The sequence below is a fragment of the Oncorhynchus masou genome, unplaced genomic scaffold (genome assembly GCF_036934945.1).
Source record: "Oncorhynchus masou masou isolate Uvic2021 unplaced genomic scaffold, UVic_Omas_1.1 unplaced_scaffold_3928, whole genome shotgun sequence".
Classification (NCBI taxonomy): domain Eukaryota; kingdom Metazoa; phylum Chordata; class Actinopteri; order Salmoniformes; family Salmonidae; genus Oncorhynchus; species Oncorhynchus masou.
The window spans coordinates 259-23,144 of record NW_027010331.1 but is presented as its reverse complement, the minus strand read 5'-3'; the positions used below and the strand labels follow the sequence as shown (position 1 = coordinate 23,144).

The window sequence follows — 22,886 nt, the reverse complement described above, 5'->3', positions numbered from 1 at the left end:
TTTAGAATCCATCGACCTGACCCGAGTTCCCGAGTGTTACCATGACCTCAAACTGGTGTTTAGCAAACAGAGGGCCACCATGCTACCACCCCATAGACCTTATGATTGCCCCATCGACCTGTTTCCGGGCACTTGCCCCCCAGGGGTCGGATCTTTCCCTATCTCCACCCGAACGAGCTGCTATGGATACCTACATCAAGGACGCTCTGGAAGCAGGCCTCATGCGTCCATCCACCTCCCCGGCGGGAGCAGGGTTTTTCTTTGTGGCCAAGAAAGACGGTGGATTACGTCCTTGCATCGACTACCGGGGCCTCAATGCCATAACCGTCCGTAACCGTTACCCGCTACCCCTTATGGCCACAGCCTTCGAGCTGCTCCAGGAAGCAGTTGTTTTCACTAAGCTTGACCTGCGGAACGCATACCATCTTGTGCGGATCAGACCTGGTGACGAGTGGAAGACCGCTTTCAACACGCCTACTGGTCACTATGAATACTTGGTGATGCCCTTCGGCCTGACCAACGCCCCAGCGGTGTTCCAAGCACTCATAAACGATGTGCTTAGGGATATGCTTAACATATTTGTGTTCGTTTACTTGGATGACATCCTCATCTTTTCGAGCTCCTTCAAGAACACACTAAGCATGTCAGACAAGTACTCAAACGCCTCCTAGACAGCCATCTGTACGTTAAGCCGGAAAATGTGAATTCCATTCATCCCGAGTACAATTCCTGGGATTTGTAGTGGAACCCGGTCGAGTCCAAATGGACCCCAGAAAGGTAGGGGCGGTAGCGGATTGGCCCACCCCAAATCCGTTAAGGATGTTCAGCGTTTCCTGGGCTTCACAAACTTTTAAAGCAAGTTCATCAAGAACTTCAGCTTGGTGGCAGCTCCTCTCAGCTTTAACCAAAGGTGGCAATGCAAGGTTTTTGTGGGGAAGAGAAGCTGAGACGGCCTTCCAAGGACTCAAGCAGCGCGTTCTCTGCTCCCATCCTGATACTACCGACTACGGATGAACCATTTGTGGTGGAGGTAGACGCATCAGAGGTTGGTGTTGGAGCTGTCCTGTCTCAGAGGGGTGAAGACAAGAAGCTTCATCCGTGCGCTTTCTTCTCACACCGGCTTACCCCGACTGAGAGGAACTACGATGTGGGGATCGTGAACTCCTAGCGGTTAAGATGGCATTGAAGGAATGGAGACACTGGCTCGAGGGGGCTTCTCACCCGTTTCAAGTGCTTACGGACCACAAAAATCTGGAGTATATCCAGCAGGCGAAGCGGTTGAACTCTAGACAAGCTAGATGGTCTCTTTTCTTCAATCGATTCCAGTTTATCCTCACCTATCGGCCCGGGTCGAAGAATCTCAAACCGGATGCCCTGTCCCGAGTCTACGCTCCTGCCATTCGAGATGACACGGACATGCCTGTCCTTCCTGCGGCTAAGATTGTGGCTCCGATCTCGTGGCAAGTTGAGGATACCGTGAGACGTGCTCAAGCTAGCGAACCGGACCCGAAAGGAGGTCCTGCCAATCGGTTGTTTGTCCCCAAGGCAGTGAGGACTCAGGTCCTTCTGTGGGGGCACTCCTCTCGCCTCACCTGTCATCCGGGCGTAGGTCGCACCTTGGAGTTCATCCAGCGTAAGTTCTGGTGGCCTACCATAAGAGAAGACGTTGCCACTTTCGTCAATGCCTGCCCCGTGTGCTGCCAGGGCAAATCTTCTCACCTCCGCCCTCAAGGACTCCTTCACCCTTTACCTGTTCCCCACAGACCCTGGTCCCATATCTCATTGGACTTTATTACTGGACTTCCTCCATCCCATGGCAATACTACTATTCTAGTCATAATCGACAGGTTTTCAAAGGCGGCCAGGTTCGTCTCTCTGACTAAGTTACCTTCTGCCAAGGAAACGGCTGAGTTGGTAATTAATCATGTGTTCCGAGTCTTCGGCATTCCTCAAGATGTGGTTTCTGACAGAGGTCCCCAGTTCGCCTCAAGGTTTTGGAAGGCCTTCTGCCAACTCATGGGGGCTTCTGCCAGTCTATCTTCAGGGTACCATCCGGAGTCCAACGGCCAAACAGAGAGGATGAATCAAGAGCTGGAAACCACCCTCCGATGTATGACTCGTGACAACCCGTCCACATGGTCATCCTTTATTGTTTGGGCCGAATACGCGCACAACACCTTGCGCTCCTCCTCCACTGGTATGTCCCCGCACGAGTGTCAGTTTGGCTATGCTCCTCCATTGTTCCCGGACCAGGAGGCAGAAGTCAGAGTGCCTTCAGCCTTGAAGTTCGTCAGACGCTGTCGGCTTATGTGGAGGAAGACCCGTCTTAATCTTATGCGTTCCTCACAGAGGTACCAACAACAAGCCAACAGACGTCGCCGTCCCGGGCCTACCCTGCGCCCGGCCAGAGAGTCTGGCTCTCCACAAGAGACTTACCACTACGGGTGGAGTCTCGCAAGCTGTCCCAAAAATACATCGGTCCTTTAAGGTTGCCAGGAGAGTTAACCCAGTTTCTTATCGCCTACACTTACCCAGATCCCTTAAGATTAATCCCACATTTCACATTTCCTTGTTAAAACCTGTTGTTTTTTCTCCCCTTGTCCCGGCAGACAGACCTCCCCCTCCGCCTCGTGTCATTGGAGGCCAGCCGGCTTATACCGTCCATCGGATACTGGACTCCCGCCGGGTGCAGCGGTCCTGGCAGTATCTGGTGGACTGGGAAGGCTACGGTCCTGAGGAGCGCTCCTGGGTTCCTGCCAGAGACATACTGGACCCTGACCTCATTCGTCAGTTCAGGGCCCTCCACCCTGAGAGAGCTGGTAGGAACGTCAGGAGCCGTTCCTAGGGGGGGGATTCTGTCAGGATTTGGCCAGGATTGTTCCGGTTGTTGGTCACTAGATGCCCCCATTGTGCTTTTTGTCCTTATGTTTTTCCCTTGTTCCCCATTATTATTTGCACCTGTGTCTCGTTTCCCCTGAGTGTATTTAAACCCTTAGTTTCCCTCTGTTCTGTGCTCTGTGTTTGTATGTTAGCACCCTGCCCTAGTGTTCTGTGTGCTCTTGTCGATTCCGGGTGACGTTCTTGTGGTATTCTGTTTTTTGTTTTTGTTTATTTTTGGTGAGTTTCTTTTGAGGTCTTTTTGTGTTTTACCTACCACCTTTTGGATTTGCCATTTTTTGTATTTTAGGATTTTTTCTTTATTAAATACACCGTCTTAAGTACTGCTGTGTCTGCCTCATCTTCTGGGTTCTGCTGTCTATTCATGGCTCAGTTGGTTAAGTGACTGTTTCTCACTCCGGAGACCCAGGTTCGAAACCGGGTCCTGACAGAAACACAGAGCCAAAAATGAACCCAGAGGCAGCCAGTTCCCAGGACCTTTTTCCACGCTGTTCCACCACCAGGAGACTGTCCAACGCCACGAAGCCGCCCTGGTTCAGCAAGAGGCCTTAATGGCTAGACATTCTCATCTTCTGTCGGAGATGCTGACTTCCATTAAGCAAATATCTGATCGACTTACCCCGGCAACAGTTCCCGTTCCAGTACCTCAGGTTCACGTACCCATGGCAGTTAACCCCTGGCTGAACCTCGTCTTCCACCTCCCCAACGGTTCTCAGGTGATCCAAGTGCTTGTAAAGGGTTTCTCACTCAATGTTCTCTCTCCTTCGAGCTGCAACCCTCGTCGTTTCCCACCGACTGGTCTAAGATCGCATATATCATCACCCTGCTGTCGGAAAAAGCCCTGGCCTGGGCTACTGCTGTGTGATGCCCATAGTTCCTGCTGTGCCAGCTACTCTGCCTTTGCTGAGGAATTCAAACGAGTGTTCCAAGGCCCAAGCAGTGGTTCTGACTCAGCCAAACAGCTCCTGACTCTCCATCAAGGTTGGCGCAGCGTGACGGACTATGCCATCCAGTTCCGCACGGTGGCAGCAGCGAGTGGCTGGAACAACGAGGCGCTCACGGTGTGCTTTCTGAAAGGCCTTTCCGACACTATCCAAGATGAACTGGCCACTCGGGAACCACCGGACAATCTCGAGTCCCTGATCAAGTTGGCCTCACGCATTGACCAGCGTCTGAGAGAGAGAACTCAACCGTAGACCTCTAGCCCCTATCAGTCCCAGCTCCGAGTCCCCACCTTTATCATCGCTGGCACAACCGGAACCCATGCAGATTGGACGCATCTCCCAGGCTGAGAGAGACCGCCGGATGAGGGAGCGACGCTGTCTATATTGCGGCAAACCGGGCCATTTCCGTTCCACGTGTCCCGGGCTCCAGGGAAACGCTTTGTCCCGTACAGACCGTTGGGAACTGTAACGGGAAACATAACCTCCTCCCATCCGTCCAACTCCCGTCTGCTCATTCCAGTCACCCTCTCCTGGGACAACCACAAGCTTCACCTTCAAGCCTTGGTAGACTCTGGAGCCGCAGGTAACTTCATGGATGGTGTCTGGGCGAAGGAGAATGGCGTTCCCTCTGAACCTCTAAGTGACCCCATGAGGGTTACTACATTGGATGGAAGCCCTTTGGGATCTGGACTTGTCACTCATGTCACTACCTCCTTGCGACTTTCAGTTTCACAACACCAGGAATTGATGAACTTTCATTTGATCTCCTGTTCCGAGTTCCCTCTCGTCCTTGAATACCCCTGGCTTCACAGCCATAACCCTCACATCGACTTAGAATCCATCGACCTGACCCGAGTTCCCGAGTGTTACCATGACCTCAAACTGGTGTTTAGCAAACAGAGGGCCACCATGCTACCACCCCATAGACCTTATGATTGCCCCATCGACCTGTTTCCGGGCACTTGCCCCCCCAGGGGTCGGATCTTTTCCCTATCTCCACCCGAACGAGCTGCTATGGATACCTACATCAAGGACGCTCTGGAAGCAGGCCTCATGCGTCCATCCACCTCCCCGGCGGGAGCAGGGTTTTTCTTTGTGGCCAAGAAAGACGGTGGATTACGTCCTTGCATCGACTACCGGGGCCTCAATGCCATAACCGTCCGTAACCGTTACCCGCTACCCCTTATGGCCACAGCCTTGAGCTGCTCCAGGAAGCAGTTGTTTTCACTAAGCTTGACCTGCGGAACGCATACCATCTTGTGCGGATCAGACCTGGTGACGAGTGGAAGACCGCTTTCAACACGCCTACTGGTCACTATGAATACTTGGTGATGCCCTTCGGCCTGACCAACGCCCCAGCGGTGTTCCAAGCACTCATAAACGATGTGCTTAGGGATATGCTTAACATATTTGTGTTCGTTTACTTGGATGACATCCTCATCTTTTCGAGCTCCCTTCAAGAACACACTAAGCATGTCAGACAAGTACTCAAACGCCTCCTAGACAGCCATCTGTACGTTAAGCCGGAAAAATGTGAATTCCATTCATCCCGAGTACAATTCCTGGGATTTGTAGTGGAACCCGGTCGAGTCCAAATGGACCCCAGAAAGGTAGGGGCGGTAGCGGATTGGCCCACCCCCAAATCCGTTAAGGATGTTCAGCGTTTCCTGGGCTTCACAAACTTTTAAAGCAAGTTCATCAAGAACTTCAGCTTGGTGGCAGCTCCTCTCTCAGCTTTAACCAAAGGTGGCAATGCAAGGTTTTTGTGGGGAAGAGAAGCTGAGACGGCCTTCCAAGGACTCAAGCAGCGCGTTCTCTCTGCTCCCATCCTGATACTACCGACTACGGATGAACCATTTGTGGTGGAGGTAGACGCATCAGAGGTTGGTGTTGGAGCTGTCCTGTCTCAGAGGGGTGAAGACAAGAAGCTTCATCCGTGCGCTTTCTTCTCACACCGGCTTACCCCGACTGAGAGGAACTACGATGTGGGGGATCGTGAACTCCTAGCGGTTAAGATGGCATTGAAGGAATGGAGACACTGGCTCGAGGGGCTTCTCACCCGTTTCAAGTGCTTACGGACCACAAAAATCTGGAGTATATCCAGCAGGCGAAGCGGTTGAACTCTAGACAAGCTAGATGGTCTCTTTTCTTCAATCGATTCCAGTTTATCCTCACCTATCGGCCCGGGTCGAAGAATCTCAAACCGGATGCCCTGTCCCGAGTCTACGCTCCTGCCATTCGAGATGACACGGACATGCCTGTCCTTCCTGCGGCTAAGATTGTGGCTCCGATCTCGTGGCAAGTTGAGGATACCGTGAGACGTGCTCAAGCTAGCGAACCGGACCCGAAAGGAGGTCCTGCCAATCGGTTGTTTGTCCCCAAGGCAGTGAGGACTCAGGTCCTTCTGTGGGGGCACTCCTCTCGCCTCACCTGTCATCCGGGCGTAGGTCGCACCTTGGAGTTCATCCAGCGTAAGTTCTGGTGGCCTACCATAAGAGAAGACGTTGCCACTTTCGTCAATGCCTGCCCCGTGTGCTGCCAGGGCAAATCTTCTCACCTCCGCCCTCAAGGACTCCTTCACCCTTTACCTGTTCCCCACAGACCCTGGTCCCATATCTCATTGGACTTTATTACTGGACTTCCTCCATCCCATGGCAATACTACTATTCTAGTCATAATCGACAGGTTTTCAAAGGCGGCCAGGTTCGTCTCTCTGACTAAGTTACCTTCTGCCAAGGAAACGGCTGAGTTGGTAATTAATCATGTGTTCCGAGTCTTCGGCATTCCTCAAGATGTGGTTTCTGACAGAGGTCCCCAGTTCGCCTCAAGGTTTTGGAAGGCCTTCTGCCAACTCATGGGGGCTTCTGCCAGTCTATCTTCAGGGTACCATCCGGAGTCCAACGGCCAAACAGAGAGGATGAATCAAGAGCTGGAAACCACCCTCCGATGTATGACTCGTGACAACCCGTCCACATGGTCATCCTTTATTGTTTGGGCCGAATACGCGCACAACACCTTGCGCTCCTCCTCCACTGGTATGTCCCCGCACGAGTGTCAGTTTGGCTATGCTCCTCCATTGTTCCCGGACCAGGAGGCAGAAGTCAGAGTGCCTTCAGCCTTGAAGTTCGTCAGACGCTGTCGGCTTATGTGGAGGAAGACCCGTCTTAATCTTATGCGTTCCTCACAGAGGTACCAACAACAAGCCAACAGACGTCGCCGTCCCGGGCCTACCCTGCGCCCCGGCCAGAGAGTCTGGCTCTCCACAAGAGACTTACCACTACGGGTGGAGTCTCGCAAGCTGTCCCAAAAATACATCGGTCCCTTTAAGGTTGCCAGGAGAGTTAACCCAGTTTCTTATCGCCTACACTTACCCAGATCCCTTAAGATTAATCCCACATTTCACATTTCCTTGTTAAAACCTGTTGTTTTTCTCCCCTTGTCCCGGCAGACAGACCTCCCCCTCCGCCTCGTGTCATTGGAGGCCAGCCGGCTTATACCGTCCATCGGATACTGGACTCCCGCCGGGTGCAGCGGTCCTGGCAGTATCTGGTGGACTGGGAAGGCTACGGTCCTGAGGAGCGCTCCTGGGTTCCTGCCAGAGACATACTGGACCCTGACCTCATTCGTCAGTTCAGGGCCCTCCACCCTGAGAGAGCTGGTAGGAACGTCAGGAGCCGTTCCTAGGGGGGGGATTCTGTCAGGATTTGGCCAGGATTGTTCCGGTTGTTGGTCACTAGATGCCCCCATTGTGCTTTTTGTCCTTATGTTTTTCCCTTGTTCCCCATTATTATTTGCACCTGTGTCTCGTTTCCCCTGAGTGTATTTAAACCCTTAGTTTCCCTCTGTTCTGTGCTCTGTGTTTGTATGTTAGCACCCTGCCTAGTGTTCTGTGTGCTCTTGTCGATTCCGGGTGACGTTCTTGTGGTATTCTGTTTTTTGTTTTTGTTTATTTTTGGTGAGTTTCTTTTGAGGTCTTTTTGTGTTTTACCTACCACCTTTTGGATTTGCCATTTTTTGTATTTTAGGATTTTTTCTTTATTAAATACACCGTCTTAAGTACTGCTGTGTCTGCCTCATCTTCTGGGTTCTGCTGTCTATTCGTGGCTCAGTGGCTCAGTCTCACTCCGGAGACCCAGGTTCAAAACCGGGTCCTGACAGGCTTGTCACCAAAAGCACTCACAAACATCTACAGATGCACAATCGAGAGCATCCTGGCGGGCTGTATCACCGCCTGGTACGGCAACTGCTCCGCCCTCAACCGTAAGGCTCTCCAGAGGGTAGTGAGGTCTGCACAACGCATCACCGGGGGCAAACTACCTGCCCTCCAGGACACCTACACCACCCGATGTTACAGGAAGGCCATAAAGATCATCAAGGACATCAACCACCCGAGCCACTGCCTGTTCACCCCGCTATCATCCAGAAGGCGAGGTCAGTACAGGTGCATCAAAGCTGGGACCGAGAGACTGAAAAACAGCTTCTATCTCAAGGCCATCAGACTGTTAAACAGCCACCACTAACATTGAGTGGTGCTGCCAACACATTGACTCAACTCCAGCCACTTTAATAATGGGAATTGATGGGAAATGATGTAAATATATCACTAGCCACTTTAAACAATGCTACCTTATATAATGTTACTTACCCTACATTATTCATCTCATATGCATACGTATATACTGTACTCTATATCATCGACTGCATCCTTATGTAATACATGTATCACTAGCCACTTTAACTATGCCACTTTGTTTACATACTCATCTCACATGTATATACTGTACTCGATACCATCTACTGTATCTTGCCTATGCTGCTCTGTACCATCACTCATTCATATATCCTGATGTACATATTACTGCATTGTCGGAACTAGAAGCACAAGCATTTCGCTACACTCGCATTAACATCTGCTAACCATGTGTATGTGACAAATAAAATTTGATTTGATTTGATTTTCCCCGTTCAGCCACGACTAGGTGAAACATACGATATTACTGTTTTGAATGTCCCGTTGGTAGGATAGTCTTGATCGGAGCTCATCCCGTATCTTATCCAATGATTGCACGTTGGCTAATAGTATGGAAGGTAGAGGCGGGTTACTCGCTCGCCTTACGGATTCTTACCCTGACCTACGACCCCGATATCTCAGTCTCTTCTTCATGACAACTAATGGGGATTTGTTCCTTGTCCGGTATCTGAAGTGAATCCTTTGCGTCCGACGCGTTAAAGAAATCCTATACTATTACAACGGTTTGTGAGTGAGAGAGGGAGGGAGAGAGAGAGAATGAAAGAGAGTACACGATTTACCTTAATGAACTCGTCTTTCATGGCTGCTGCTCTCTCCAGCTCTGTCTGGATCACCTGCGTGAACTGAGCTGTCCTGTCCTCAGCACGTACGTTAGAGAAACCTGCCTGCTGGAGAAACTGCAGACAGACAGTCACAGACCATGGAGTTACATGTAATTCTAAGGTACTATAACGTATGTGGTGAACGTCAGGTCAGGGTGATATTGTCAGGGTATTAGCAGGTTTATGATTGGGCCTACCTTGCCGTACTGTGGTGGGGTGTAGAGAATGTAACCTCTCTGCTTGACGTACTCCTGGAACTGAGGAGTCCAGGGCTTCTCTCCACAGCAGTAGTCAGTGATCAGAACCTGGCCACCGGGCTTCAGCCACGACTGAAGATGAAGATACACGGCGTTTTGGATTGGTAAAAACAGACAGCAAAATATAATACAGTCTGGAATTGATGTTAAGGTGTGTGTGGTTGTATGGTTGTGTGTGTGTGTGTGTGTGTGTGGTTGTGTGTGTTTGTGTGTTTGTTGTGTGTGTGTGTGTGTGTGTGTGTGGTTGTGCGGTTGTGTGTGTGTGTGTGGTTGTGCGGTTGTGTGTGTGTGGTTGTGTGGTTGTGTGTGTGTGTGTGGTTGTGTGGTTGTGTGTGTGTGTGTGTGTGTGGTGGTGCGGTTGTGTGTGTGTGCACAACCACACACACACTCACATGGAAGCGTTTTAACAGTGCCAGTTTGTTGTCGATGTGCAGGATGGTGTCTCGACTGTAGACCACATCAAACGACCCTTCTGGGAACTCTCTCTTAGTGGCGTCGGCCACCTCGAAATGGACCTGCAGGAATAAGCAGGCAAAACCTGTTACTAAAGCACCTTGAACTATAAGACTGCTAATGCATTTCAATATATTTCAATTAACTTGACCATAGAAAAAGACATTTAGAACGTAACATTTTCACGACAACAGAAATGTTGTCAGAAACTCTAACCTAGTATGTTTCTCATTGTAAACCCAGTAACTCTATAACCTAGTATGTTTCTCATTGTAAACCCAGTAACTTTATAACCTAGTATGTTTCTCATTGTTCACCTATCAACTCTAACCTAGTATGTTTCTCATTGTAAACCCAGTAACTCTAACCTAGTATGTTTCTCATTGTAAACCCAGTAACTCTTTTACCTTAGGTTCAAGTTCCAGATGAGAGCAACAACATGACCTCATGCAAATGACGACCAATCAGACTCACCGATGGAAGCTTCTCCTCCCTGGCCCTCTCCATGGCGATATCCACCATGTTGGCTGACAGGTCCAGGCCCAGCACCTCCACACCGAAGGCCTGCATAACATCATCATTGTCATCATCATTGGGATACATGACCTAACCCGATCCTATTGTTTCTAATGTGAATGTGTTTATAGTGGACTGGACCATTTCCCCTAGATACTAAATGTCACGTTTCTAATGTGAATGTGTTTATAGTGGACTGGACCATTTCTCCTAGATACTAAATGTCACGTTTCTCATGTGAATGTGTTTATAGTGGACTGGACCATTTCTCCTAGATACTAAATGCCACGTTTCTCATGTGAATGTGTTTATAGTGGACTGGACCATTTCTCCTAGATACTAAATGTCACGTTTCTCATGTGAATGTGTTTATAGTGGACTGGACCATTTCTCCTAGATACTAAATGTCACTGGGGGCTGACCTTTGCCATGTAGAAGTTTCCACCACCAATGCCACACCCCACATCCAGCACCTTCATCCCCGGCTTCAAGTTCAGCAGGTCAACAAACTCCTTTTTTAACCACAAAGATAAAAAAAATAAAAAAAACAGAAAGTGTCAAATCCATCCCAATAATAACTACACACACGTTTGGTATTTGGATATAGAGAAGGCTAAAAGAGCACAGTACCGTGGCAGTCTGTGTAAACCCAGTCTAAACAGTAACTACACAACCTCTCCAGGGTGTTGTCCTTTCATGGTTCAGTGATTTTTATTCAACTTTGTCGTGGTTCACATATCCATCTGTCCATAGGAAAAACACAAACCTTTCTACTCTGGGTCTTGATGTCCCAAACCTGTGTGTGTGTGTGTGTGTGTGCATGCGTGAGTGTGTGTATGCCCGTGTGAGTGTGTGCAGGACTCCCTACCATGGTAGTGCTGTGTCCCCCAGTGCTGACGTATCCTGTCCCAAACATCTTCTCGTATCGCAGGATGCCTTTGCGTGTGTACTGCTGGTTGTCCAGGAACTGCTGGAAGGTTCTGAAGCCCTCTTGACAGGCGGTGTCCCGACCCACCTTCTCCAACAGCCAACACACCTGGTTCTGGTTGTTCTTCATCTGAAGAGGGGAAGATATGAGGAGAGTGATATCACACACACACACACACACACACACACACACACACACACACACACACACACACACACACACACACACACACACACACACACACACACACACACACACACACACACACACACACACACACACACACACACACACACACACACACACAGAGAGAGAGAGACAGCAGGCTACAGCAAACAGCCTGACATTACATTAGTTGAGACACAACACAATCAGTAGCAATAGGGCAGCCTACCTTGATGTATGTCTGCACGATTTTATTGAGCACGATGTCAAAGCCAAATAACTGCTTCTCCGCCCCCTCTGACTCCTCCCGCAGTGTTGTTGTCACCAGGTGACTGTAGTGGGCCGACGATCTGTAGTGGGTGGGGTTAAAGGTCCTCTTATAGTCACCTAGAGAGAGAGAGAGAGAGAGAGAGAGACACCTGGACTTGAACAGCCTCTATAACCAGGTCCACCTCTACAAGGCAGCAGTGCCCACCTTTGCCCGGACTCTAAAGGACATCGCTCTCAAACGTATCACCAACTCTTCACACAGGAGCAACAGATCAATAGACACCCCACCCAGACCAGCAAGTCACTCTCCCAGACCCGCAGGACCCACCCCCCCCCCCCCTGGACCTACACATAGAGGACCCACGCCAAGAGGAATTACATCCAGACCACAGTACACACAGACACATCCACACCCCCACCCCAACCAATCAACACCCCCCCCCATGTCAACCATGCCCACACCCCATTTAGGCCCCCTCAGATCAGACCTATGCCACTCCTGCCCACCCCATGCACCCCACCCCCGCAAAGAGGGCCTCAACATGGAAGCCACACATACTCAGGGACTCAGGGGGTATGCTAATTTGGTATAGAGCAGACCTAACTCACTCCATTAAATTAATCAAAACAGGAACATTCTACATTTGGCTAGAAATTCAAAAGGAAATGATCCTAACAGAGAAAAATGTCCTCCTGTGTGCTACCTATATCCCCCCACTAGAATCCCCAATGCCAGAACCGGACAAGAACCTGACACCCTCAGCACACAGGGGGACAAACACCTGCCTGGAGGTGACAGCATTCCCTCCCACATATGCCCCCCTAGGCACAACTATGACAACATAACCAACAAAAACGGGTCACAACTCCTGCAGCTCTGTCGCACGCTGGGTATGTACATAGTCAATGGTAGGCTTTGAGGGGACTCCTATTGGTAGGTACACCTATAGCTCATCTCTTGGCAGTAGAACTGATAAAGACTACTTTATCACTGACTTCAACCCAGAGTCTCTCAGAGCGTTCACAGTCAGCCCACTGACACCCCTATCAGACCACAGCAAAATCACAGTCTACTTAAACAGAGCAATACTCAATCATGAGGCATCAAAGCCAAAGGAACTGAGTAACATTAAGAAATGCTATAGATGGAAGGAATGCAGTTTGGAAACCTACCAAAAAACAATTAGGCAACAACAAATTCAATCCCTTTTAGACAATTTCCTGGGTAAAACGTTCCACTGTAATAGTGAAGGTGTAAACTTGGCAGTAGAAAATCTCAACAGTATATTTGACCTCTCAGCTTCTCTATCAAATCTAAAAATCTCAAATAGAAAACCGAAGAAAATTAACAATAATGACAAATGGTTTGATGAAGAATGCAAAAATCTAAGAAAGAAATTGAGAAACCTGTCCAACCAAAAACATAGAGACCCGGAAAACCTGAGTCTACGCCTTCACTATGGTGAATCACTAAAACAATACAGAAATACACTACGGAAAAAGAAGGAACAGCATGTCAGAAATCAGCTCAATGCAAATGAAGAATCCATAGACTCTAACCACTTCTGGGAAAATTTGAAAACACTAAACAAACAACAACACGAAGAATTATCTATCCAAAATGGAGATGTATTGGTAAACCACTTCTCCAATCTTTTTGGCTCTATAACAAAGAATAGAGAGCAAAAACATATACATGATCAAATACAGATCTTAGAATAAACTATTAAAGACTACCAGAACCCACTGGATTCTCCAATTACATTGAATGAGTTACAGGACAAAATAAAAACCCTCCAACCCAAAAAGGCCTGTGGTGTTGATGGTATCCTCAATGAAATTATCAAATATACAGACAACAAATTCCAATTGAATACTAAAACTCTTTAACATCATACTTAGCTTTGGCATATTTCCCAATACTTGGAACCAAGGACTGATCAGCCCAATGACAACATACCAATTAGGATATGTCTAAATATACTTGAATCAGTTATAGGACCCATTGCATCAGTTACAGAACCCAGTGCAAAATTATTCAGCCCCTTTACTTTCAGTGCAGCAAACTCTCTCCAGAAGTTCAGTGAGGATCTCTGAATGATCCAATGTTGACCTAAATAACTAATGATGATAAATACAATCCACCTGTGTGTAATCAAGTCTCCGTATAAATTCACCTGCACTGTGATAGTCTCAGAGGTCCGTTAAAAGCGCAGAGAGCATCATGAAGAACAAGGAACACACCAGGCAGGTCGGAGATACTGTTGTGAAGAAGTTTAAAGCCGGATTTGGATACAAAAGATTTCCCAAGTTTAAACATCCCAAGGAGCACTGTGCAGCGATAATATTGAAATGGAAGGAGTATCAGACCACTGCAAATCTACCAAGACCTGGCCGTCCCTCTAAACCTTCAGCTCATACAAGGAGAAGACTGATCAGAGATGCAGCCAAGAGGCCCATGATCACTCTGGATGAACTGCAGAGATCTACAGTTGAGGTGGGAGACTCTGTCCATAGGACAACAATCAGTCGTATATTGCACAGATCTGGCCAAGAGTGGCAAGAAGAAAGCCATTTCTTAAAGATATCCATAAAAAGTGTTGTTTAAAGTTTGCCACAAGCCACCTGGGAGACACACCAAACATGTGGAAGAAGGTGCTCCGGTCAGATGAAACCAAAATTGAACTTTTTGGCAACAATGCAAAACGTTATGTTTGGCGTAAAAGCAACACAGCTCATCACCCTGAGCACACCATCCCGACTGTCAAACATGGTGGTGGCAGCATCATGGTTTGGGCCTGCTTTTCTTCAGCAGGGACAGGGAAGATGGTTCAAATTGATAGGAAGATGGATGGAGCCAAATACAGGACCATTCTGGAAGAAAACCTGATGGAGTCTGCAAAAGACCTGAGACTGGGACGGAGATTTGTCTTCCAACAAGACAATGACCCAAAACATAAAGCAAAATCTACAATGGAATGGTTCAAAAATAAACATATCGAGGTGTTAGAATGGCCAAGTCAAAGTCCAGACCTGAATCCAATCGAGAATCTGTGGAAAGAACTGAAAACTGCTGTTCACAAATGCTCTCCATCCAACCTCACTGAGCTCGAGCTGTTTTGCAAGGAGGAATGGGAAAAAATTTCAGTCTCTCGATGTGCAAATCTGATAGAGACATACCCCAAGCGACTTACAGCTGTAATCGCAGCAAAAGGTGGCGCTACAAGTATTAACTTAAGGGGGCTGAATAATTTTGCACGCCCAATTTTTCAGTTTTTGATTTGTTAAAAAGTTTGAAATATCCAATAAATGTCATTCCACTTCATGATTGTGTCCCACTTGTTGTTGATTCTTCACAAAAAAGTACAGTTTTATATCTTTATGTTTGAAGCCTGAAATGTGGCAAAGGTCGCAAAGTTCAAGGGGGCCGAATACTTCATGTAAGGCACTGTATATACTGTATCAACAAATTGGCAAGGGCACTAGAATAGTCTGCAGCACCTGGCCTCACCCTACTAGAATCTGAAGTCAAATGTCTACTGTTTGCTGATGATCTGGTGCTTCTATTCCCAACCAAGGAGGGCCTAGATATTCTCCACAGATTCTGCCAGACCTGGGCTCTGACAATAAATCTCAGTAAGACAAAAATAATGGTGTTCCAAATAAGGTCCAGTTGCCAGGACCACGAATACAAATTCCATCTAGACACCGTTGCCCCAGAGCACACAAAAAACTATACATACATCGGCCTAAACATCAGCGCCACAGGTAACTTCCACAAAGCTGTGAACGATCTGAGAGAAGAAGAAGAGCCTTCTGTGCCATCAAAAGGGACATAAAATTCGACATACCAATTAGGATCTGTCTAAATATACTTGAATCAGTTATAGGACCCATTGCATCAGTTACACAGTCCACCCTTACCCACTCTGTCATTATACCCAGCTAACAGAACATCTGAGTCCACCTCTACCCACTCTGTCATTATACCCAGCTAACAGAACATCTGAGTCCACCTCTACCCACTCTGTCATTATACCAAGCTAACAGAACATCTGAGTCCACCTCTACCCACTCTGTCATTATACCCAGCTAACAGAACATCTGAGTCCAATTCTACCCACTCTGTCATTATACCCGATAATAGTCTGATGGGGAATCGACCAATTCCGAGTATCAACCCCCATGGCTATATATTGTCAATTCTCACATGCCCTGTATGAGGCTGTAGTGAGAGCCAGGCTTGAGGGAGAGGGATACTTGTACCTATTCAGATGTGATCCATCCCGGAGAAATACATTTGGTCGATGTAGAAAAGCTGTAAAATTGTCCACATGTTGTATGTTTATTGAACAACAATAACCTTTAAGCCAGACGTGTAGCTGGTGTATACGACTGAAGTGATTATCAGCAGAGCGTGGAGACGGGAGTGGACCTGAAACAATGCATTGTTTACCTCATTTAAGTACAGTATGAATCAGAGATTTAAAGTCATTTTTAAGTTACTCAGTTTCCTGTAGTTTAATATCATTTGACATGGACAGTGATACCTGAAGCAGTCGGTTGTTCACTAATGAGTAGCGGGATCATACAGTCAATGTCCTGGATCTGGGCACCTGGGTAACAGAAGGTCTCTGCTTTCCTAATAACATTTTGGATCATAGATGAGCCCACAATAAGGGACTGCTTGGTCAATTTTTGCCAGTCTCTCTTGAGTTATCTTCCTCCTAGAAAGTTGTTTGGGGCTAATTGTAGAGCTGTTTCGTTTTAAATTGTTTAAATGGCAGGGGTATCACTTGCTTCCGGGCAAAGTTGTTTTGTTCTTTGGGCCAGAGCCAGAAATCTCAGACTCTTCCGATACCCTGTATCTGTTTCCCAAATCCAAGGCATCACTTTGCCTTGGCGTTTTCCTGCCAAGGTTGTTTTGTTTCCGTACAGTAATCCATGGCTCCTGATTTGGAGCAGAGGGAGTGGAACAGACCGGGTGCTTGAGTGTAGCTCCCGGTAATGACCAGGGCTCTTCTAGCGGGATCAAAGCACGTCTCACAGCTGCAGACTCTTCCGAGGCCGCGGTGACAAGCCATGGGCAAGTGGCTTCGTTCTCCACGTTTTTGGCAGACTCAAGAAAAGAGTCGATCAGCTGTTCATCTCCTTTAATCTGATGAAGAATAGACACTCTACCCTCCAGTTCAGCGATTTTCTGGGTCAGTTGTTGACAATTGACACATCCAGGGGTGAGTTTGGTCTTTATTCTGAGTCGTTAGCTAGCAACGCTAACTAGCTTTGTTGTGGTGGTAGGCCCAAATTGAGCTAATACGCTAATCAGCATTCTGAGGCGCTTCCGCGAATCAAAGACGATTTTCATTGCAAATAGTCTGTTTGTAACGCCACTCACTACTTATATAGTCTGTTCGTAATCATAAAAGTGACCATGTAGGAAACTACCACGATTCCAATACGATTTACTTTGCAATTTTCTATGAATGTGTGTGATGTGAATGACTTTCGCTTCCCTCTAGGCCTGAGTGCACACACTCTCTAGTAGGCTTAATTTACAGACAGATAGTCTGACGTGAATGTATGTAACTCATGAAGGTGAAAGTGGACTGAATAGGGATTTGTTTAGTAAGGTATTAAATTATGAGAGGACGACAGCGTGAGAGGAGTATCTGGGTAGATACACTGCTCAAAAAAAATAAAGGGAACACTTAAACAATGTAACTCCAAGTCAATCACACTTCTGTGAAATCAAACTGTCCACTTAGGAAGCAACACTGATTGACAATACATTTCACATGCTGTTGTGCAAATGGAATAGACAACAGGTGGAAATTATATGCAATTAGCAAGACACCCCCAATAAATGAGTGGTTCTGCAGGTGGTGACCACAGACCACTTCTCAGTTCCTATGCTTCCTGGCTGATGTTTTGGTCACTTTTGAATGCTGGCGGTGCTTTCACTCTAGTGGTAGCATGAGACGGAGTCTACAACCCACACAAGTGGCTCAGGTTATGCAGCTCATCCAGGATGGCACATCAATGCGAGCTGTGGCAAGAAGGTTTGCTGTGTCTGTCAGCGTAGTGTCAGAGCATGGAGCCAGTACCAGGAGACAGGCCAGTACATCAGGAGAAGTAGAGGAGGCCGTAGGAGGGCAACAACCCAGCAGGAGGACCGCTACCTCCGCCTTTGTGCAAGGAGGGAGCAGGAGGACACTGCCAGAACCCTGCAAAATGACCTCCAGCAGGCCACAAATGTGCATGTGTCTGCTCAAACCTCATACAGGCACGTGGAGGCCACACACTACTGAGCCTCATTTTGACTTGTTTTAAGGACATTACATCAAAGTTGGATCAGTCTGTAGTGTGGTTTTCCACTTTAATTTTGAGTGTTACTCCAAATCCAGATCTCCATGGGTTGATAAATTTGATTTCCATTGATAAGTTTTGTGTGTGTTGTCAGCACATTCAACTATGTAAAGGAAAAAGTATTTAATAAGAATATTTCATTCATTCAGATCTAGGATGTGTTATTTTAGTGTTCCCTTTATTTTTTTGGGCAGTGTATATCACCATGTTGCTTCCACCTATCAACCTCTCATCTCTACAGAAGGGTATAGGGATTCATTAGACAGTAACCTCTCAGCTCTACAGAAGGGTCTAGGGATTCATTAGACAGTAACCTCTCAGCTCTACAGGAGGGTCTAGGGATTCATTAGACAGTAACCTCTCAGCTCTACAGGAGGGTCTAGGGATTCATTAGACAGTAACCTCTCAGCTCTACAGGAGGGTCTAGGGATTCATTAGACAGTAACCTCTCATCTCTACAGGAGGGTCTAGGGATTCATCAGACAGCAACCTCTCAGCTCTACAGGAGGGTCTAGGGATTCATTAGACAGTAACCTCTCAGCTCTACAGGAGGGTCTAGGGATTCATTAGACAGCAACCTCTCAGCTCTACAGGAGGGTCTAGGGATTCATTAGACAGTAACCTCTCAGCTCTACAGGAGGGTCTAGGGATTCATTAGACAGTAACCTCTCATCTCTACAGGAGGGTCTAGGGATTCATCAGACAGTAACCTCTCATCTCTACAGGAGGGTCTAGGGATTCATCAGACAGTAACCTCTCAGCTCTACAGGAGGGTCTAGGGATTCATTAGACAGTAACCTCTCAGCTCTACAGGATAGGGATTCATCAGACAGTAACCTCTCAGCTCTACAGGAGGGTCTCATCAGACAGTAACCTCTCAGCTCTACAGGAGGGTCTAGGGATTCATCAGACAGTAACCTCTCAGCTCTTACAGGAGGGTCTAGGGATTCATTAGACAGTAACCTCTCAGCTCTACAGGAGGGTCTAGGGATTCATTAGACAATAACCTCTCAGCTCTACAGGAGGGTCTAGGGATTCATCAGGACAGTAACCCTCTCAGCTCTACAGGAGGGTCTAGGGATTCATTAGACAATAACCTCTCAGCTCTACAGGAGGGTCTAGGGATTCATCAGACAGTAACCTCTCAGCTCTACAGGAGGGTCTAGGGATTCATCAGACAGTAACCTCTCAGCTCTACAGGAGGGTCTAGGGATTCATCAGACAGTAACCTCTCAGCTCTACAGGAGGGTCTAGGGATTCATCAGACAGTAACCTCTCCAGCTCTACAGGAGGGTCTAGGGATTCATCAGACAGTAACCTCTCAGCTCTACAGGAGGGTCTAGGGATTCATTAGACAGCAACCTCTCAGCTCTACAGGAGGGTCTAGGGATTCATCAGACAGTAACCTCTCAGCTCTACAGGAGGGTCTAGGGATTCATTAGACAGCAACCTCTCAGCTCTACAGGAGGGTCTAGGGATTCATCAGACAGTAACCTCTCAGCTCTTCATCAGGAGGGTCTCAGCTCTACAGGGATTCATTAGACAGCAACCTCTCAGCTCTACAGGAGGGTCTAGGGATTCATTAGACAATAACCTCTCAGCTCTACAGGAGGGTCTAGGATTCATCAGACAGTAACCTCTCAGCTCTACAGGAGGGTATAGGGATTCATTAGACAGTAACCTCTCATCTCTATAGGAGGGTCTAGGGATTCATTAGACAGTAACCTCTCAGCTCTACAGGAGGGTATAGGGATTCATTAGACAGTAACCTCTCAGCTCTACAGGAGGGTCTAGGGATTCATTAGACAGCAACCTCTCAGCTCTACAGGAGGGTCTAGGGATTCATTAGACAGTAACCTCTCAGCTCTACAGGAGGGTCTAGGGATTCATCAGACAGTAACCTCTCAGCTCTACAGGAGGTCTAGGGATTCATTAGACAATAACCTCTCAGCTCTACAGGAGGGTCTAGGGATTCATTAGACAGCAACCTCTCAGCTCTACAGGAGGGTCTAGGGATTCATTAGACAATAACCTCTCAGCTCTACAGGAGGGTATAGGGATTCATCAGACAGCAACCTCTCAGCTCTACAGGAGGGTATAGGGATTCATTAGACAGCAACCTCTCAGCTCTACAGGAGGGTCTAGGGATTCATTAGACAATAACCTCTCAGCTCTACAGGAGGGTCTAGGGATTCATTAGACAATAACCTCTCAGCTCTACAGGAGGGTCTAGGGATTCATTAGACAATAACCTCTCAGCTCTACAGGAGGGTCTAGGGATTCATCAGACAGCAACCTCTCAGCTCTACAGGAGGGTCTAGGGATTCATTAGACAATAACCTCTCAGCTCTACAGGAGGGTCTAGGGATTCATCAGACAGTAACCTCTCAGCTCTACAGGAGGGTCTAGGGATTCATTAGACAGTAACCTCTCATCTCTATAGAAGGGTATAGGGATTCATTAGACAGTAACCTCTCAGCTCTACAGGAGGGTATAGGGATTCATTAGACAATAACCTCTCAGCTCTACAGGAGGGTCTAGGGATTCATTAGACAGCAACCTCTCAGCTCTACAGGAGGGTCTAGGGATTCATTAGACAGTAACCTCTCAGCTCTACAGGAGGGTCTAGGGATTCATCAGACAGTAACCTCTCAGCTCTACAGGAGGGTCTAGGGATTCATTAGACAATAACCTCTCAGCTCTACAGGAGGGTCTAGGGATTCATTAGACAGCAACCTCTCAGCTCTACAGGAGGGTCTAGGGATTCATTAGACAATAACCTCTCAGCTCTACAGGAGGGTCTAGGGATTCATCAGACAGCAACCTCTCAGCTCTACAGGAGGGTATAGGGATTCATTAGACAGCAACCTCTCAGCTCTACAGGAGGGTCTAGGGATTCATTAGACAATAACCTCTCAGCTCTACAGGAGGGTCTAGGGATTCATCAGACAGCAACCTCTCAGCTCTACAGGAGGGTCTAGGGATTCATTAGACAGTAACCTCTCATCTCTATAGAAGGGTATAGGGATTCATTAGACAGTAACCTCTCAGCTCTACAGGAGGGTATAGGGATTCATTAGACAATAACCTCTCAGCTCTACAGGAGGGTCTAGGGATTCATTAGACAGCAACCTCTCAGCTCTACAGGAGGGTCTAGGGATTCATTAGACAGTAACCTCTCAGCTCTACAGGAGGGTCTAGGGATTCATCAGACAGTAACCTCTCAGCTCTACAGGAGGGTCTAGGGATTCATTAGACAATAACCTCTCAGCTCTACAGGAGGGTCTAGGGATTCATTAGACAGCAACCTCTCAGCTCTACAGGAGGGTCTAGGATTCATTAGACAATAACCTCTCAGCTCTACAGGAGGGTATAGGGATTCATCAGACAGCAACCTCTCAGCTCTACAGGAGGGTATAGGGATTCATTAGACAGCAACCTCTCAGCTCTACAGGAGGGTCTAGGGATTCATTAGACAATAACCTCTCAGCTCTACAGGAGGGTCTAGGGATTCATTAGACAATAACCTCTCAGCTCTACAGGAGGGTCTAGGGATTCATTAGACAATAACCTCTCAGCTCTACAGGAGGGTCTAGGGATTCATCAGACAGCAACCTCTCAGCTCTACAGGAGGGTCTAGGGATTCATTAGACAATAACCTCTCAGCTCTACAGGAGGGTCTAGGGATTCATCAGACAGTAACCTCTCAGCTCTACAGGAGGGTCTAGGGATTCATCAGACAGTAACCTCTCAGCTCTACAGGAGGGTCTAGGGATTCATTAGACAATAACCTCTCAGCTCTACAGGAGGGTCTAGGGATTCATCAGACAGTAACCTCTCAGCTCTACAGGAGGGTCTAGGGATTCATTAGACAATAACCTCTCAGCTCTACAGGAGGGTCTAGGGATTCATCAGACAGCAACCTCTCAGCTCTACAGGAGGGTATAGGGATTCATTAGACAGCAACCTCTCAGCTCTACAGGAGGGTCATTACTGTAAGACTCACAATAGATATTCAGGTGATATTAATTAAAGCTCGTACCTGATTGGTGGTTGCAGGACTCCCTGAAAAACAGGTATCCTCCGAGGCGGAGCCATCCCAGCATCCTCTCTGTTAGTGACCTCAGCTCCTCGTCACTCAGATACATCAGCAGCCAGTTGGAGAAGATGATGTCATAACTGATGGGGGTACACATCAGAATAACACCATAACTGATGGGGGGGGGGGGTACACATGGGACTCCGAATCACAGCCAGATGTGATACAGCCTGGATTCAAACCAGGTAGTATAGTGACACCTTTTGAACTGAGATGCAGTGCCTTAGACCGCTGCGCCACTCGGGAGCCAACAAAACACCCCAAAATCCCAACAGAGAATTTATACTGAGAGTATGGCAAAGCTGTAAAACATTATCTTAAATATATACCATCAACTTAGTGAATACAATTTTTGTTTAATATGAGGGTTTCAGCATGAAATATCCTTGACATATTTTTTTCACACTCTTGTATTTATTTTACTATGTCACTATGTATATTATACTATGTCACTATGTATATTTTACTAGGTCACTATGTATGTTTTACTATGTCACTATGTATATTTTACTGTCAATTTTACTATGTCACTATGTATATTTTACTATGTCACTATGTATATTTTACTATGTCACTATGTATTTTTTACTATGTCACTATGTATATTTTACTATGTCATTATGTATATTTTACTATGT

At 47.4% G+C, this 22,886-nt stretch overlaps 1 protein-coding gene across 1 annotated transcript in view; it reads right to left on the bottom strand.

Annotated features, from left to right (window-relative positions):
• LOC135534756 (uncharacterized) overlaps positions 1-22,361 on the bottom strand; it is a gene marked incomplete at its 5' end in the record, with an annotated part of 29,344 nt that extends 6,983 nt beyond the window's left edge. Inside the window, 8 exons of the mRNA XM_064961639.1 lie at positions 9,153-9,269; positions 9,392-9,523; positions 9,844-9,966; positions 10,379-10,468; positions 10,843-10,932; positions 11,289-11,477; positions 11,743-11,900; positions 22,192-22,361. Coding sequence (XP_064817711.1) covers positions 9,153-9,269; positions 9,392-9,523; positions 9,844-9,966; positions 10,379-10,468; positions 10,843-10,932; positions 11,289-11,477; positions 11,743-11,900; positions 22,192-22,361 — 1,069 coding nt within the window. The remainder of the gene's footprint in view (positions 1-9,152; positions 9,270-9,391; positions 9,524-9,843; positions 9,967-10,378; positions 10,469-10,842; positions 10,933-11,288; positions 11,478-11,742; positions 11,901-22,191) is intronic.
• Between the last annotated feature and the right edge of the window lie 525 nt (positions 22,362-22,886).